Below are 17,871 nucleotides of genomic sequence, written 5' to 3' on the forward strand. Positions count from 1 at the left end.
CAAAACTCGTTCATTTCACCAATATTTTGTTAGTGCCATTCCCCTCTGAGTCCAAGGTAACCTGTTATCAACATCCGGGGTCTGTAGGTTGACCTACTAACCTCTGACCTGGATGATATCATCTCCGACCGCTGCCCGCTCATTCTGATAATAATCATTCCGCTTCGGCATTCGGATCCATTTTTAGCGCAACTAGCCAGAGCTTTAGTAAATCCAGGTTGCGGAAAGGAAGCCTGTGGAAGCTGAACTTCGTCCAACTGGTCATTTTGTTCCGACAATTCGGAAACACGCATAAACGAACCATAGCATTTAGCAGTAGCAACTTTCAGGTAAACAAGCCGCACCGTGCGGCGCTCAGAGATGATGCAGGTCAGAGGTTAGTAGGTCAACCTACAGACCCTGGATGTTGATAACAGTTTGTCACGTTCTGTGTTCCCCTGATTAGTTTAGTTCCTGTTTTATTTTTATTTTGAAGTTCTGTGTATCATGGTCTGTGTCTTTGTCCTAGTTTAGTTCCTGTTTTATTTTGAAGTCCTTGTCCTGTCTTCCTGTGTGCTCCCTGCCCTTGATTACCTAATGTGTCTCACCTGTGTTAATTGCACCACCTGTGTCTCGTTCCCTCATGTATTTAAACTCAGTGTCTCCCTTTGTCTTCGTCCGATTGTATTGTATTGTTGTATACCCTGCCTTTATCCCCTGCCGTGTTCCTGTGTTTCCATGTTCAAGTGAGTTAAATAAACCCTTTTTTGTGCCACGTAACCTTGTTTCCTGGCTATCTGCATCTGGGTTAGGGATGGGAATTGCTAAGAATTTAGCGATTCCGATTTCATTATCGATATTGCTTATCGATTCGATTCCTTATCGATTCGATTCCTTATCGATTCGATTCCTTATCGATTCTCTTATTGATTCTCATTGGGTGAAGGAATAAAAGTTTTTGGCTCATGACCCCATTTTGACATCACAAATTTCTGGTGACCCTTAACTCATTGAGTGCCAACCACGTAATTTCTCGTTTTTCGTTCCCATGCGTTGAGTGCCAAAAACGAGATTTTACGTTTTTTGCTTTTTTTTTAAATTATGAAAATAGACACTTTAATACACATTATATGTAAATTTGGGGACTCTACGACGAGCAGAACTGAAATAGATGACGATCAAAGTCTCATGACAGCTCATGATCTGGAAGTTTTTATCATAACTCTGCTTTTGCAAACGGAGTTCTGCATGTGGATGCAGCAGCTGCTCTGCTCTCACCTGCGCTGCTGCTCCAGCTGCTCGAGCTGCTCGGAGCAGAAACAGGAAGCTCTCAGCTGACAGTCCTGCCCGGTCTTCATCTGGAGCAACACCGTGTCCTCCCGCGGTAAAATCTGATGGTCTCTGGGCCGCCGGCACCGACCCGTACCACAGCAGGACCGCGACCACCGGTGGGGCCGGTGTTCCAGAGCCGCTGTGGCCAACAGACCCTCACGTTCCGCGGCGAGAGGCTGTGACACGGCACGGTGCGTCTGTGTTATTGTTGTTTAGTGGCGCCCCCCCCGCCCCCGATGGTGGTTTTGTGAATAGAACAGCAATTGTTGTATATATTTATCTTACACGAGCCCTTTGATCCAGAAATGCGAGTGTCAGAAGAGCGACAGACACAAACAGAGCAGCTTTCATAAAAGACGCTCTATCTCCTTTTCTAGAAAAAAAGCAGGGATTTTGGTGAAACCCAGCCATGTTTAGCTTGACTTTTCTCAGGAACAGAGGCACGTAGAAACAAACGGTTTGTGGCCATTTGAAGCATAAAGTTTCACCTTTCAATTGAGCTACAGTATGTGTTGGTGGCAATAATATAGAATACACTATGGCTCTACATAAAAAGTCAAAAATGGTCTAAATTGCCGGTACACTTGACTAAAACTTTGGAAAGGAGCGCGGCACTCAATGAGTTAATCAAGATGCGCAAGCTCAGATATTTGTATGTTGAAATTTTTTTAAAATCAATTACTAGACATTTAAGGCGATCCCATTTGAATTCCAGGCGACCCCACATGGGGTCCTGACCCCAAGGTTGAAAAACACTGCATTAATGGCTCTAACATTAAAAAGGTAGACAGGACCGACCTGCCTGGACAGGTTAACACTATAGACCACTGTGGCTGTGGGGCAGCTGTGCTCACAGGAGGAATTAAACAATGTTTCCAACGCATCTGTATTCTTCTCACTAGTTATTGTTTTCATATAACGTTTGTTTTTATGCAGAGTGAGCGAGAAAAGACACAGGGCGTACCATTTCACTTGGCTACAAGCAAAACCTGGAACGAGGTGGTTGGAAATGAAGAGAGAAAAACACAAAGAATAGACATGTAGCCTGTTCAGGAGACGTTGACCTGTCCTCACGACGTGAGGGAGGGAGGACGGGATGGTGGCTCACAGGTTTAGTGATGAGGAAACTGTCACTGTCAGCTGCACATCTGTCAGCAGCTCCGCTCCACGCAGACACGTCACACAGCGTGTGTTGTTTGGTTCAGAAACTCGTGCATTTGCAAAGAAAAAAACAAACGGAATCGATAAGCGGACTCGTTTAGCAGACACGCACACAATCCCAAGAATTGATCCAAGTTGGAACCGGTTCCGGAGAGGGACCGGTTCGATTCCCATCCCTAATATGGGTCCTGTTCTCACCAAACCTGACAGAACGATCGGACCGCAAATGGACCCAGGGCCTGTGTGAACTGTTTGGGGACCTTCAGTGCATAGTTGCTGAATGCAAGCAGGACTATGGCCATAATTACAAGGAAGCAGCCGGCTACCTCATTTATGCCAGTGTCATGGAGATGCTGCAGAGTACCAAGACTTGGTGGGGGATGTAATTCCCCAACCCTCCAATACACTGCAGGCAAGTCCGCAGCCTTCAAGTTCCCCTCAGCCTGGGCCACAGCCTTCAAGTTCCCCTCTGGCTGGTTCCTGTGTTTCCCTGTTCAAGTGAGTTAAATAAACCATTTTTTGTGCCACATAACCTTGTTTCCTGGCTATCTGCATCTGGATCCTGTTCTCCCCAAACCTGACACAGGTTACCCCGGATTAACTCATTGAGTGCCGCGCTCCTTTCCAAAGTTTTAGTCAAGTGTACCAGCAATTTAGACCATTTTTGACGATTTTTGTAGTCCTTGAGGGGCTCTTGAGAGAGTCAGCATGTGTGATTTTGTAGTTAAACCTCAACAGTCTTAGCCTAAATTTGAGAGTTCTTGGAGGTAGATCATCTATGGACTGAGAGCCAAGCAGAGAGATTAAAGGTTTGTGATCAGTTCTCACTGTGAATTCCAAGCCTAGCAGGTATGAGTTTAAGTAGTTGTATCAATGTCTGCATGTAATCAATAACAGATAAATAAACATTTTATAAAACATTAACATTTTGACAATGTTTGTCACTTAGCGTTGGAGTGCACAGATAACATAAAATAGCTCTGGAAAAATTGAGCATCTTAAAATAAAGTTCTTATTTTGAGAGAAATAAAGTTTAAACAGCTTTTCTCATTTTTCTTTAACTGTCTCACATCTTGACTGAACAATCTCAACCACTTTTACAATAAAAATCTTAACAAATCCTAACAATTGAATAGGGCTGTCCCAAACGATTATTTTTCTCCCGATTAATCTATCGACTGTTTTTTCGATTAGTCTAACGATAAATTTTTTGACTAATCTAATGATTATTTTTTGGTTGACGATTAGTCATGTACAAAAAAACACTTCTGAACACTTCTCTTATTTAAATTCTTCAGGTACTCTTTCTGGTGTGCATTCCTCTTTATAATCTTTTTTTTTTGGAGGGGAAAAACAACACAAGGACGTGTTTACATCTATGGATACATAAAGCAGCGGAACCAGTGTTTCCCACAGGTTCCCTCCTCCCATGCTGCTCTGTTGCAGTGTTAATTTTGACAACAAATTCTAATTTAGTTTTAGTCTTAGTCTTTTGACTAAAATACAATTCAGTTGTATATTGTTGTATACAGTTGTCATATTTTAGTCATCTGAAATATTTTAGTTTTAGTCTAGTTTTAGTCGACAAAATATCTTTAGAATTTTAGTCAGCTAAAATTACAGTGGATTTAGTCGACAAAATGTTTCTCCAGAATATCCAGTCATTGGAATTATCCATCAATCTGTTATGGAATGGTATTAAGGTTTGAGTCTACAATACAAGCACAGAAACAGTTGTAATATGGTGCATTTTGTTTTATTCATGTTCTTTTAACTTTCATGTTAATACTGAGTTTCAATCAAATTGCTTTGGTTTTCTTTGGAACAGTTTAGTCAGTCTCCCATCTACTATCTCCATCATTAGCACAAAGTCCTCAGCTGCAGTTGTGAGTGGTAAATGTGTGTGTCCAGTCCATCTGGCCTGCTCCTTGGTCTGTTGTTCTAGAAGAACTGAGGGAAGCTGTAGAGATGAACTGCTGCTGGGTTGCATAGCAGCACTAGCTTTATCTCCACTTGGTCCATGGTCATCTGTGTCATCATCAGAGTCTTCTGTATCTGTGAGGGTGAATAAGGGGGGAATCAAGTTGTGATCTTTGTCGCTCAGTCCTCCCAGATCTCTCTGTCACACTATACACACACACACGCAGGCACACATGCACGCGCTTGCACACGCACACACACGCGCAACGAATCAATCTTCTAATCAATACAATTCAGAGGTGGTTTCCTTTAGCTTCTATTGCATTTCATGTTTAGTCCTATAAACACGGTGGTTTGTCTGATAATATAACTTTAGCGTGTGTGCTTACCGTCGCGTGTTCTGGATGAGCTCTGTGTAGATGATGCTTCACGTTGCTGGTGTGTGGATCGATGTGGGTCCCCGCGATTTCTGCTCCGGTTTACAGGGGGTCCTGGGCATTGTCCTTGTTGTCATATGTGAAGTGTGTGACCAGATGTCATTTCTTCGTTTCCGTCCTAAACTCAGCGCTGATATTTCCGTGGTGTTGTGTTCATAACTCATTCTGTCGCGCTCGGAGCGCGTGCACCGCAGGACGCTAACGAGCGAGGTCAGTTTTATTTTGAAACTTTTCATGTGCCGCGGCTGTGGCTCTGCTTCCGGAGAAATCAACATGATTGGACCTCTTCTCCATTCGGCCCTCCCTAACATTTTCGTCTCGTTTTTATTCGTTGACTAAATTGTTTATTAATTTCATCATCGTCTTCGTCATCACAGCTGACTTTTTATTTAGTTTTTATTTAGTTTTCGTCCGTGAAAAAGGTTCGTTGACGAATATATTTCGTCATAGTCTTCGTCAACGAAATTAACACTGCTCTGTTGTGGCCTGGGTCACAGCGGAGAGCGGAGCGGATCACTTCCTGCTTTTTCCCTGCATGTTTTAGCGCTGTAGCGTCACTTTACTAAGTTTTATTTAGAAGTTTACGCCGACGTTTCATGTAAGTGAAGCTGTACCTGTGTGAGCAGCGACGTACCGCCGGGGCGACGTTGTTCGTCGGACCGACGTAACGCTGGACCGACGGAGCACCGGAGCTCCGGAGCTGCAGCGGCTCCTCACACAGGCAGAGCCCGTCTGCAGGCCTCCTTGGCCGGGCAGACGTCCGTGCTCATCGGGGTAGAGAAAACCATCGCTAATAAACATACGGTACCCGCAGGTTTTTTAGACGTTTACCACCGTGTGGTTATTCTTTTTAGGAGATGGTCTCATTGATGAAATCTTACAATTGTGGCAGTTGGATTAGTTTGAATGAAAAATGAAGCTGTGAGAAGGAGGAGGAGAGGAGGTGCAGTGCTGCGGAGCTCTGTAGTCTATGTGCACAAATCACCACATTTACATCAATAAATGATGGAGATTAAGATGGCGGCCGTGAGGCTTGCCACAGTACAAGCAGCGTTCCTGTCTGTCATTCTAGTGTCTTCGGTATTTGTTTGTAATGCGTCGTGCCTGATCCAATACGGCCGATCGGAGCTCTTAAACCTCCAACACATCTCTCACAGTCATCTGAGTCTGTCTACCTTGCTGGAGGAGAAATTACGGGACTTTAACATCTTAAGCCATTCAACACCATGGCCGCCGACCAAGAAGAGCCGGCGCTCCGGCACCTCTGCCAGGTTCAGGAGACGCCCTTACCGGCCACCGCTCCCAGCTCTTCTGCTGTCTAACGTCAGATCCCTCCGGCATAAGATGGATGAACTCCAACTTATGATACAAAGCAATAAGGACTACAGCGACTGCTCCGCCATCTGCCTGACAGAGACCTGGCTGGATCAATCAGTACCTGACCAAGCGGTAACACCTCCAGGTTTCACATTACACCGTGCCGACAGATCATCCAAACTGTCGTGCAAGAAAAAAGGCGGTGGTGTCTGCATGATGATAAACGAACGCTGGTGTACAAACTCTACAGAACTCACCCATGTATGTTCTCCGCATCTGGAATATCTCACTGTCAAATGCAGGCCATCATTCCTCCCACGAGAATTCGCATCAGTAATTCTGATCTGTGTTTACATCCCACCTGAGGCTAACGCCACCACCACCATAGCTGAGTTAGCCAACCACGTCTCCTCGGTGGAAAACTCACATCCAGACACAGCAGTTATCGTCCTTGGGGATTTTAACCGGACTAACCTGTCAAGTGAGCTCCCCGGCTACCATCATCAGGTAACTTGCCTGAGCAGAGGAACCAGCACGCTGGACCACTGCTACACTCCCATCAAGGAAGCTTACCGTGCTTTCCCGAGGGCTCCGCTGGGCAGGTCCGACCACGCAATGCTGCTGCTAATTCCACGGTACAGGCAAAAAGTTAAGTCCTCCAAGACTCCAACAAAACCTGCCCGGTGCTGGTCCACCGAGGCCATCGAGAGACTTCGGGGCTGTTTTGCGTGTACAGACTGGGATGTTTTCCATGTGACAGGTGACCTCAACGACTACGCCGACGCAGTGACGTCATACGTCAATTACTGCGTGGACCTCTGCATACCACTCCAAAAAGTCAAGCACTACAATAACAATAAACCGTGGTTTAACAAGGACATTAAAATATTAAGAATGGAGAAAAACTCAGCACATTTGTCAGGAAATAAAGAGCAATACATGGCTGCAAAATATAAACTGAGATCAGCAATAAGAAGAGCCAAATCAAATTATGCTACTAAACTGGAGGAACAAATCACCACAAACGATACACGTTTCATCTGGAAAAAACTTCAAATCATGACAAACTACAAAAAGAAACCCTCCTCCATACCTGGAAATGACAGTCAGCTTCCAGACACACTCAACTCCTTCTATGGCCGGTTTGAACAGGTACCGACTCCATCACCACCTCTCCCTGACCCCCTCCCCCCCTCTCCTTTCACCATCTATGAGGAGGAAGTGAGGAGCACCTTCAAGGGACTCAAGAGGAACAAAGCCGCCGGCCCAGACAACATCAGCCCCTCTGTTCTCCATCACTGTGCTGCGGAACTGGCCGGGGTTTTCACTTACATTTTCAACATCTCCCTCTGTCTATGCTCGGTACCCAAGTGCTTCAAAGAGTCCATCATCATCCCGGTCCCTAAGACTAAGAACATCTCCTGCCTCAATGATTATAGACCCATTGCTTTGACATCTGCAGCCATGAAATCATTTGAGCGCATCATACTGAAACACCTGAAAACTGTCACCTCCCCCCTCATGGACCCACACCAATTTGCATACAGAGCCAATAGATCAGTTGAGGACACAGTCAACTTAGTAATTCATCACACACTGAACCACCTAGAGTCTGCAAACACATATGCCCGCATCCTGTTCATGGACTTCAGTTCTGCATTTAACACAATAAACCCGGCCAAACTGTTCACTAAATTAACAGATATGAACATTGACCCATGCATTTGTCACTGGATTTACAGCTTTCTCTGGAACAGGCAACAGAAGGTCAAAATCAACAACAACACATCCTCCCCTCTGACCCTCAGCACGGGTGCACCCCAGGGCTGTGTGCTCTCGCCCTGGCTATTCTCCATCTACACAAACCAGCTCACATCACACCATAGTTATGTCAATCTGTACAAGTATGCGGACGATTCTACTATTGTAGGATTCATCACCAACAACCAAGAAATAGAATACCGTGGCGTGCACAGATCAACCAAGTAGTGACCTGGTGCACAGACAACAACCTCCTACTCAATACATCAAAAACAAAAGAACTCATCATCGACCTAAGACGCCAGCCATCCCTCAAAACCCCTGTGCTCATCAAAGGTGAACCCATCTCCATTACCGAGTCATTCAAACTGCTCGGAACCCACATCACCAATAACTTAAAATGGAAAATCAACACAGAACACATCTACAAAAAAGCTCAACAAAGACTCTTCCATCTCCGACAGCTCAAAAAGTTCAGAGTCAGGTCCCATCTCCTGCTCCGTTTTTACACAGCCATCATTGAAAGTATCCTCACCTCATCCATTACAGTCTGGTACAGCAGTCTTGATACACTTTCAAAGAAGAAACTACAGCGCATCATCAACAGAGCATCCAGAATCACTGGCTCCCCCTTACCATCACTTGAATCACTTCACCACAAACGGACACTGCGCAGAGCCCGGAAAATTGCAAGTGTATCCATCTGCGGCCTGCAAGAGGGAGGCGTGTCGAGTAGTAGGCACTGTAGGAGGCGTGTCGCGTAATGACGTCACTACGAGACACGCCCCCCGCCACTACAGGGAACGCCCTACACACGGTTCTTAAAGGGATATGAGCCCACTACAGTTGCATGTTGCATGCAAAAGTTAACGACTTTGCCTACGCGTTCTTTGCCCTATAATGAATGTATTCAAAAGCTTACAAATGTTATTATTACATTTTTAATTGGGTAAAAACAATTAAGGCAGGATTTCTTTATAGTAAAATTTAGATGTAAAATTTTCTGACTTTGTCACAAGAGAAAACACAAGATAATTAACAGACAGGAATTCATGAGCTAAATGTCAGTGCTTATGTGGGAGTAAGAGCGTAATGTGTTGATATATATATATATATATATATATATATGTGTTGATATATATATAATATATATATATAAAAGTAGTGGCCTACCCTATATTTATTTATATAAATAAATAAAAGTAGTAAATAATAATGTCAGTGCTTATGTGGGAGTAAGAGCGTAATGTGTAGATATATATATATAAATAAATAAATATATATATATATATAAATAAAAGTAGTGGCCTACATAACAAAATTAAAATAATGTGATGACAATAACTTTTATTATTCCTTAATGGGGAATTCATTTGTGAATCTCTCCATTCTGTAGGTTACTGAGCAGTGTTGCTCCCTTGCTTTCTCTCTTGATATCAGCAGGGATCATCAGCAGCATTCTCCTGGAGCTTGAGTTGCTGGCCCTCTCGCCCTCTCTCCTACCTGCAACACCTCTTGGGCTTTGTTTGGTATTCTGATTTCCTTTATTTCACCCTACAACACACACACTACTGTACTCATGCACTCACAGCACTGATCATAGACCATAACTTTCTTTGTCATGGTCGTTTTGTGACAAGTAGCAATTCATCTCAACTATATTTGGTCTGTCAAACGTATTTGTAGTGAAGAAGAGATCTATTTAAAAAAAACCAAACCAAAACATTTCAAGGCTCATTTTTATTTTATTTTATAGCCTGCTCAGAAATGCCTCAGAGGAGAGGGCTTCTTCCAGTTTCTCCTTGTAAATTTGGAGCTTCTTTGCTCCCTCCTTGGACATGTGCCCCACCAGGGCTTCGGCCATCACATTTAACTCACTGTCAAAAAAGAACAATAAAGGTTTTCAATTACATGTTACATCACACATTGATGTGTCATGTGTCTATCATCAATTCTTTACATATTAATCTTACCACGGTTGATATTGAGGTCCCATTCGGAATCTCGCCACAGCCTCTGGCACTGTTATGTTGAATTTCTCCGCCAGGGTGATTGCTGGCTAAGTTACAACACCCAATTCTATTTGGCTCAACCTTTTAGGATCATTTGCAATAAAACGTATGTATAGCTGCATGTCACTTATCAAACAGGCAAATAACCCTCTGAAACTTTGCTAACGTTACATTTTGCTGAGTCAGCAACGGGCTGGCTTCGTTCTGTTTATACACTTATATTTAATAATATGGATAAATATAGCCTTACTTCCTTAGTCCATCGCTAAACACAATTATTATATACATTAATCGATGAATTAATCAAATTACACTGACACTTACAGTCTGCATATGTTCGGCCATTCAGACTAGTCAAGTTTTACGGCGGAACTGGTGTACTTCCTGTTTTGTTATCCGTTTTGGCGGTCTCATTTTACATCTCGCGTGGTTCAACGTGACTTTCCCGTGTGGAGGGGGCGTGTCGCGTAGTGACGTCACTACGCGACACGCCTCTACGCGAAACGCCTCCCTCTTGCAGGCCGCAGACAGACCCCTCTCGAAAATTGTCCAAGATCCCACTCATCCTGCACACTCTGCCTTCCAGCTGCTCCCCTCTGGGAGGCGCTACAGGACAGTGGCCTCCAAAACAACCCGCTTCAGAAACAGCTTCATCCCCACTGCAATAAATATCTTGAACTCTGTACACTGTGGAACAAGCATGGCACTATAAGTTGCAATTGTATGTCTGTCTATACATGTTATATGTTTGGAACCTGTACCAATAAGCTGTACTGGAAGCAAATTCCACCAGCCTGGCTGTGTGGTCATTAAAAGAATCAATCAATCAATCAATCAATCAATCAATCAATCAATCAATCAATCAATCAATCAATCAATCAATCAATCAATCAATCAATCAATCAATCAAATAACTGTTTTACTATGAACTGACCAGTCTGCATATATTTTAAATGTATTTTATTAAGTTATATTACATGTTACATGGTTACAGTAGCCTACATGGCAAAGACTACTCTATACCATCTTTGGTTAGGGTGAGACTAGGTCATGGGCACATTTCATTACACAATGTAGACTGGTCAGATGCATACTGGAGATCTGGCAATTTGCCTACTGCAGATTTAGCTTTTGTTTGCATACTACATTTTGGCCAAATCAGTACTAGTAGTAGACATCGTCATGGTAACGCAATGCTGAGGGAGTGGTTCATTTGCATTTAAAGGGAGGGGCCACTGAAACAGACCGTTTTGCAGAGCCCTGTTTTTGAGAATGCTGTGATGTTTGATCTTTGGGGTATTTTGACCGAAGCACGTCACAGACGTGTCTTTAAGACACCCAGGAACTATTTTAGTTTGTGCAAAAAGGAGCATAATAGGTCCCCTTTAAAGGGATAGTAGTATTTTTTTAAAGTGGGGTTGTATGATCTCCAAATAGCCCCTAAGTACTTTAATTGCAGTAGAAGACTCTTTACACCTAACCAACTGCTGATCGGCGGGCGCTAACCCTGGGCGGAGGGATACGTGAGTTGGTTAGGTCCAAATAAAAACTGCACTTTGAAGGGCTGGAAAAAATTATATTATAGCGAACAATGGAACTGTGTATTTTTTTTCACGTAAAACCTCTTTTAGGCCGCGAAAATAGGCCGTTTCTTTGGGTCCATTCATAACAATGTATGTTGTAAATCTCTGGGCAGGGCTATGGGCTGGCGTTGCTAACGGGAGGAGTGTAGACAGTCTTCTACTGCAATTAAAGTACTTAGGGGCTATTTGTAGATCATACAACCCCACTTTAAAAAAATGCTACTATCCCTTTAAGCAGGTATGCTCGGTCGAAATCTTTATGTCTTGGGTCATAGTGGCGCTCATCTTCTTTTCCATTTTGTACTGACGCCAGTCTGAACTTGTTGAACTGTCTTATCCATTGTGGCCATGAGCTGGGCTCCTCAAGGTTTAAGTTACCAGGAGGTGCGATGCGATAATATTTGATCCGTCATTTGCCTGTCTCTGTCCGGGCTCCGGTGTGGGTCCTATGTTCACGTATACTGTGTAGCTTTAGCTTGGCCTCCGCGTCGGCCAGGTATACGATGCCTGTCTGTACCGGACTATCTCAGACTTACTTCACTCAACTAACACTGCCTAGTACCTACTTTATACTCACAATAGGTTCACCCCTTTCTGACAAAATGTAGAAGTGTTTATATTCATAACAATAGACTGCAGAGACTTCAGGTGAGTTGAACATGGCTTCTTTTACCTGTGCATCATAAACATAACACATTCTCTTCTTCTACGCTCCTCAACCTTCGCAATACACCTCAAAGCCGCCACCTATGGGCCACATGTGCTATCGCACTGAACATCTGTACATATCCCTCTGTAAATTGTGTACCACACCTGACCACAGGGACACAAATTAATCTGCAATCCCTCTTCTCATTTCACTCACAGAAGGAAAACGAATGAGTGTATTTTCACAACAAATGTTGGGAAATTATATTATATACTGTGATGTAAGTCAGGTCGGACACAAAGAACTGGTCCTAAACCTGCATTCTTTCCTTTTATAGGCACTTGAGGGCAGAAGACCATGAGCAGAATCAGTGTTTATCATTTTCTCTGGTGATTTTTGAGTAATGTTTTAAAGTGTTTATAAAGACTTGCTTGATGAGCTGTCTGTCTTGAGTATTCATGGACACAGGGACATTAGTGAACATCCTGTGGCATGTGGGATCCACACATTGCTCCAGGGAGCGGGTGGGTATAGCAGGAGAAAGTAGGTCAACAAAGATTTGATGATAAGATGAGAAGTGATGTTGTAGTACAAAGGGCCCCTTAGTATAACATCTGCAGTGGACAGCCCTCTGTTCTGCCCCAGCTATTCATATGAGCTCATACTGCTAATAGGTGGCAATAAAGGGTTGTGAATGAACCCAAGCATATTTAAGTTAAAAGTTAAAGTTAAAGATACTTTATTAATCCTTTGCAGGAAATTACAATGTTACCAGCAGTAGGGATGGGAATTGATAAGAATTTAGCGATTCCGATTCCATTATCGATATTGCTTATCGATTCGATTCCTTATCGATTCTCATTGGGTGAGGGAATAAAAGAGAAATGGGTTTGTTTGCATTAATGCAGTGGTTCCCAACCTTTTTTGGCTCATGACCCCATTTTGACATCACAAATTTCTGGTGACCCTTAAATCAAGGTGCACAAGCTCAGATATTTGCATATGCTGCATTTTATTTGATCTCGATTTATATTCGAGAAAGTGAAAGTATAAAGAATATAGTTGTTTAAGATTGTCTGTGGTGTTTTTAATAATAATTTAAAAAAGAAAAATAATTAGTATATTTAATTAATTTTTTTTAATCAATTACTAGACATTTAAGGAGATCCCATCCCATACAGGTCGTTGGTCCGACGGGGGGGGGGGGCGATATAGCGCTGCAGCTGCGCATTTAGCGTGCGCCCGTGTCTGTGTATCTACTGTATGTGCAGGCAGTGATCAGAGATGGTGTTTTAAATAACCATGCTAGCGTTTCACTAGCTCTCATCTCTGCCAGTCAGCCTCTCAAACTGCCGCCGTGCGCACCGCACGTAGAAACACGTGCGAAGAAGACTTTTTTTTTTTTTTCTGTGAGAGACTGTGGCAGGCCCAAACGAGACTGTGGCGGGCCACCACAGACTCGTTAATTAATGGGAAACACTGGCGCACCATTTCACCTGGCTACGAGCAAAACCTGAACGAGGTGGTTGGAAATGAAGAGAGAAAAACACAAAGAATAGACATGTAGCCTATGTTCAGGAGACGTTGTCCTGTCCTCACGACATGAGGGAGGGAGAACCCGAGGGTGGCTCACAGGTTTAGTGATGAGGAAACGTCACTGTCAGCTGCATCTGTCAGCTGCTCCTCCACGCAGACACCTCACTAACTTTATTTTGGGAGAACAAACGGTGACATGTGGATATAAACACACTAAACACACTAAGCACCCTCATTTATAATGATTGGTTTTAACTTAACGTCATTAATCTCTCGTTCAATTCCGGTAGAATAATGAGTCTTTGTGGGCACTGTGTAACCTAGCGATCGGCTCTAGAACAGCTGTAAAACACCTGGAGCTAAACTAAAGCCAGGAACACACCGGCACGACCGTCGGGCGTCAGGTCGCGGCGGGGAGAGGCTCGCAAAAATAACAATCTAGTAAACACTGACATCAACTCTTGACGCGAGAGCAGCCCACATGTCCACACTACACAGTGTCGGCAGTGTTACACACACAGGTGTGTGTGCCATGGGTGAGACAGGCGATGCTGTCACACCACTCAACCCCCAGACCGAGGTTTCTGTCTCCACACCGTGTTTGCTTTGCTCTGACCCGAACACAGCGTGTGTTGTTTGTTTTTTTTTCTTTGCAAATGCGCGAGTTTCTGAACCAAACGGAATCGATGAGGGAATCGTTAAAGCAGACACGCACACGATTTCAGGAATTGATCCAAGTTGGAACCGGTTCCGAAGAGGAACCGGTTTTCGATTCCCATCCCTAACCAGCAGCAGATGACAACACAAGACCACACACACGCATCGTCCACAAAAATACACAATAACAACAACATTGCACAACCTATTAAAACATACATGAATAAGAGCAGCAAGGTCTAAAATAAGATTAAAAAGAAGTAAAAGTAGCAAGGTCTAAGATAAGATTTTTTAAAAAGGAAGGAGAGACACTATCACATGATTACAGAAGTTAGGAGAAGCCAAGGCTCATGATTCCAGTAGACAGTTAAAAAGCCAAATGGCACATGATTACTATGAGTTAAAAAGCCTAAAGGCAGCTGGTATTTGTACTGCATACAAAAAGTCCCTTCTCAAAATAATAGTGTACACTCAAACTGATATCCTTTGAAATCGGACTTCTTGTAGGCAGAGAAAATGCAGTCCTGGGACCCCATATGTGTCAGGAGGTTCACTATTGTCCCCTTTGTCCGTGAACACTCAAGACAGAAAGCCTTTAAAATTAGTCTTTATAAACACTTTAAAACAGGCCTGAGACAAAGAAAATAAGGTTCATGGATGGTCTCACTCTCAACACGTTCTGAATCTACTGAACATGCAGTGATAAGAAGAAGGTGGACATTAGGCAACTGTCACTGCAGTTTCATAGGAGGTGTCATGTTATGCATGGTGACATTTTCTGGGTGGCTGTTGTGCTCACTTTACAAAGCAGGTAACGTCTCACATATCTCCTGAATGTCTGGTCTCGCAATCCATAAACAATGGGGCTAATGAACCGAGGCAGAATCTGGACAATGATGTAATTGACAAAGCGTATGGACAAGTGCTGTTCAGGCATTAAGTAGATCAAACTTTGTTCAAACATGGGCATCACATAAGTAAGCATGCACAACAGCAACTGAAATCCATGTAAGAGAATAGTATTTCTGGCTTTTTTAAAGTCTAAAGTTGCTCCTTTGGCAGCAAACAGAATCCTGAAGTAAGTATAAAAGAGTATGAGCCAAACCAAGGCAAGACAAAAAATGTTTGACACTTCCCCCTTCTTTAGGCTGTAGTAGCTTCTAAACACATAAAAATGAACACATAACACTCTGGAGTGAAAGAAGTGCAGAGGCTCTGTGGCCAGGAGAATGAAGAGGTCTGGTAAGATAGATAGTGAATTTGCAACCCAGATCAAACCAATGAGAGTATAGGTTTTCTTTACAGTGCAGAACTGGCCATGACGGAGGGGGATGCAGACAGCGATGTAGCACTCAACTGCCATTCCAGCCAGGTTTAGTGGTGTGTTGAGGGTGGTGAGGATGGTGATCATCAATAGGATGAGGCAGAAAGATACACTGATAGTATACAAGGTGTAGCTAAGAATATGCAGCAGAGTGGTCAGGGCCAGCTGTGTCATGTCATTTATCACCAGGTGAATGAACAGGATGTAACGAGGGCTCGAACTGAAGATCTTTAAGAAAGGGGAATCAAGCAAACAAACATAAGATGAAAAACAGACGACAACATGGTCCAAGTCTGACATTGTTCAACCTTTTCTGAATAAGCCAATCTCTTATTAGACTAGCACTGGAATATTACAAACTCACAAATGAATGTCAGAATTTTGAAGTTAATGAGCCAGATCATACAAATATCATCATTTTTGTCTATTTTTAAATCCTTCGTACCATCATCCATTATTCTGCTAAATCAATGATCAGGTGATTTTACATTAACCCCTCTCCCCACCCCCCATTAAACCATTGATATTTGGGAGATACTTTTTAATAGATATAAAACAGTCTTTTGCATATTTCTATGCTACATGTCTGTTTATGAAGCCAAACATGAATTTCCACAACAGTGGACAATAAAGATTTTCAATTACATTTTTTTTTTAGCCTTCTTTCATTTTTCTGGAAAATGGATTTGGTAAAAATGATGGATTGATACCCTAATTGCACATGTTGTATATGAAAACACTATGCTCCAGACCTGGTGCTTTCTGAAGGTGTGGACCAGTGTACCATTGATGTAGTTTATGGAGATACACAGGGCTGTGACAATCACATTTTTGACCACGGCTGTGGTGAAGGAGTCCCGCTGTCTTCCAGCCGCAGTGAAGGTGCCATTAACAGATGATAGATTCATGTCTGAAATGGTAGAGTCCTCCCTGTCTGAAAGAAGCACATAAAAAACTTTAGGTCACGCTGTACTCTCCACAGTGTGAGTATTAAAATAATTTAATGGTCAATAATAGATTAAAATTAAGGGAAATGCTCAGCTTTGAAAGTCAATCTGCCACAAATTTACAAATCCAAAGAGTAAAAGATATTCTCCAAATGTTTTTTTTTAAATTATTATTATTAAATTTATTCTGACACTGTATCAGCTATCATAGAGCAGATGGCTCTGTCTATCAAAGTTACCATAGGGATGGAGGCGGTGCGTGGTGCAGTGGTTAAAGCGGCCGCCCCATGTAGAGGCTAACAGTCCTCAACGCAGGCGTCCCCGGTTCGAATCCCGCGTCGGGCAGACCTTTCCTGCATGTCATTCCCCCTCTCTCTGCCTCCCCCTTTCCTGTCTGTGTCACTATGCTATCAAATAAAGGCAAAAAACGCCAAAAAAATATACTTACCGTAGGGATCACAACCACTGAATGAAGACAATCTGCTAATTGTCCCCTACATTATATCTTCCAGAAAACAGACACAGAAATATATCTCAATACCGAACCTGAATAACAGGAAAAGTACATTAAAATACAAATGTCATGCAGCAATACAATATAATGAGCAACACTATAACACAGTCCTTTGCAGCCAATGCAATATTGATTCAGTGTGATAATGGCAGTAAGCATGAGGAGAATGCTCATAACTAGTAGGATCTCACATTATACCAGTCTGTTGTGCATGTTAATGCAAGGAGTTTATAAAGGTTGATGGAGGTCATTTGAGATCATTAGTTGTGTAGGAGTGTTTATGTCGTGGGTGGTTCATCTGCATTTGTGTTATTTCAAAGAATGAGATAAGTGTGTCAAATTGAATTTTATAATCAGCATTTATATACTAATGATATATCAACTGACAATGTGAAGCTGTTGAATGGTGTCTCTTTAGTATTTACCAAATGAATCTGCAGCTTATTTGGATTTTACATAACTTAAAGGGACAACGAGGAGTTTTGCGAAGTGTTGCAGGAGTGACAGGAGTGACCCAGTCCCATATTGCTGCGTGACAATGCTTATACAGTAGTTCATGGGATTAAAATTAAATAAAATCACTGGCTCTACAGGAATCACATTATATTCCTCTAAACTGGCCTGTTGGTCACATGTAATTTTGCTGTGTATGAGTTCGGTGTGTGAATATCTCACATACACTAAGTGTTAAAAAAAAAAAAGACTCGGAGCGCTGATCGTGAGAGGATCCTGAGTGTTCAGG

At 42.8% G+C, this 17,871-nt stretch overlaps 1 protein-coding gene across 1 annotated transcript; it reads right to left on the reverse strand.

Moving 5' to 3' along the window:
* Positions 1 to 15,098: 15,098 nt before the first annotated feature.
* LOC146987521 (odorant receptor 131-2-like) lies at positions 15,099 to 16,576 on the reverse strand. The gene is made up of 2 exons (XM_085777911.1): positions 16,421 to 16,576; positions 15,099 to 15,896 (listed from the first exon to the last, which is right to left on the reverse strand). The coding sequence occupies exons 1-2, from the start codon at positions 16,574 to 16,576 to the stop codon at positions 15,099 to 15,101; spliced, it is 954 nt and encodes a 317-aa protein (XP_085634037.1).
* Between the last annotated feature and the right edge of the window lie 1,295 nt (positions 16,577 to 17,871).

The sequence above is a fragment of the Trachurus japonicus genome, chromosome 5 (assembly GCF_045865225.1).
Source record: "Trachurus japonicus isolate A0001 chromosome 5, Traja_1.0".
Taxonomy (NCBI): domain Eukaryota; kingdom Metazoa; phylum Chordata; class Actinopteri; order Carangiformes; family Carangidae; genus Trachurus; species Trachurus japonicus.

What these genes read in the sequence shown, in the direction of transcription:
- LOC146987521 (XM_085777911.1), bottom strand. Translation starts at nt 16,576, where the DNA reads ATGAATCTATCATCTGTTAATGGCACCTTCACTGCGGCTGGAAGACAG. An exon ending in ACACCTTCAGAAAGCACCAG is followed by an intron (nt 15,897 to 16,420) that starts GTCTGGAGCATA and finishes CCTTTCTTAAAG; the next exon opens with ATCTTCAGTTCGAGCCCTCG.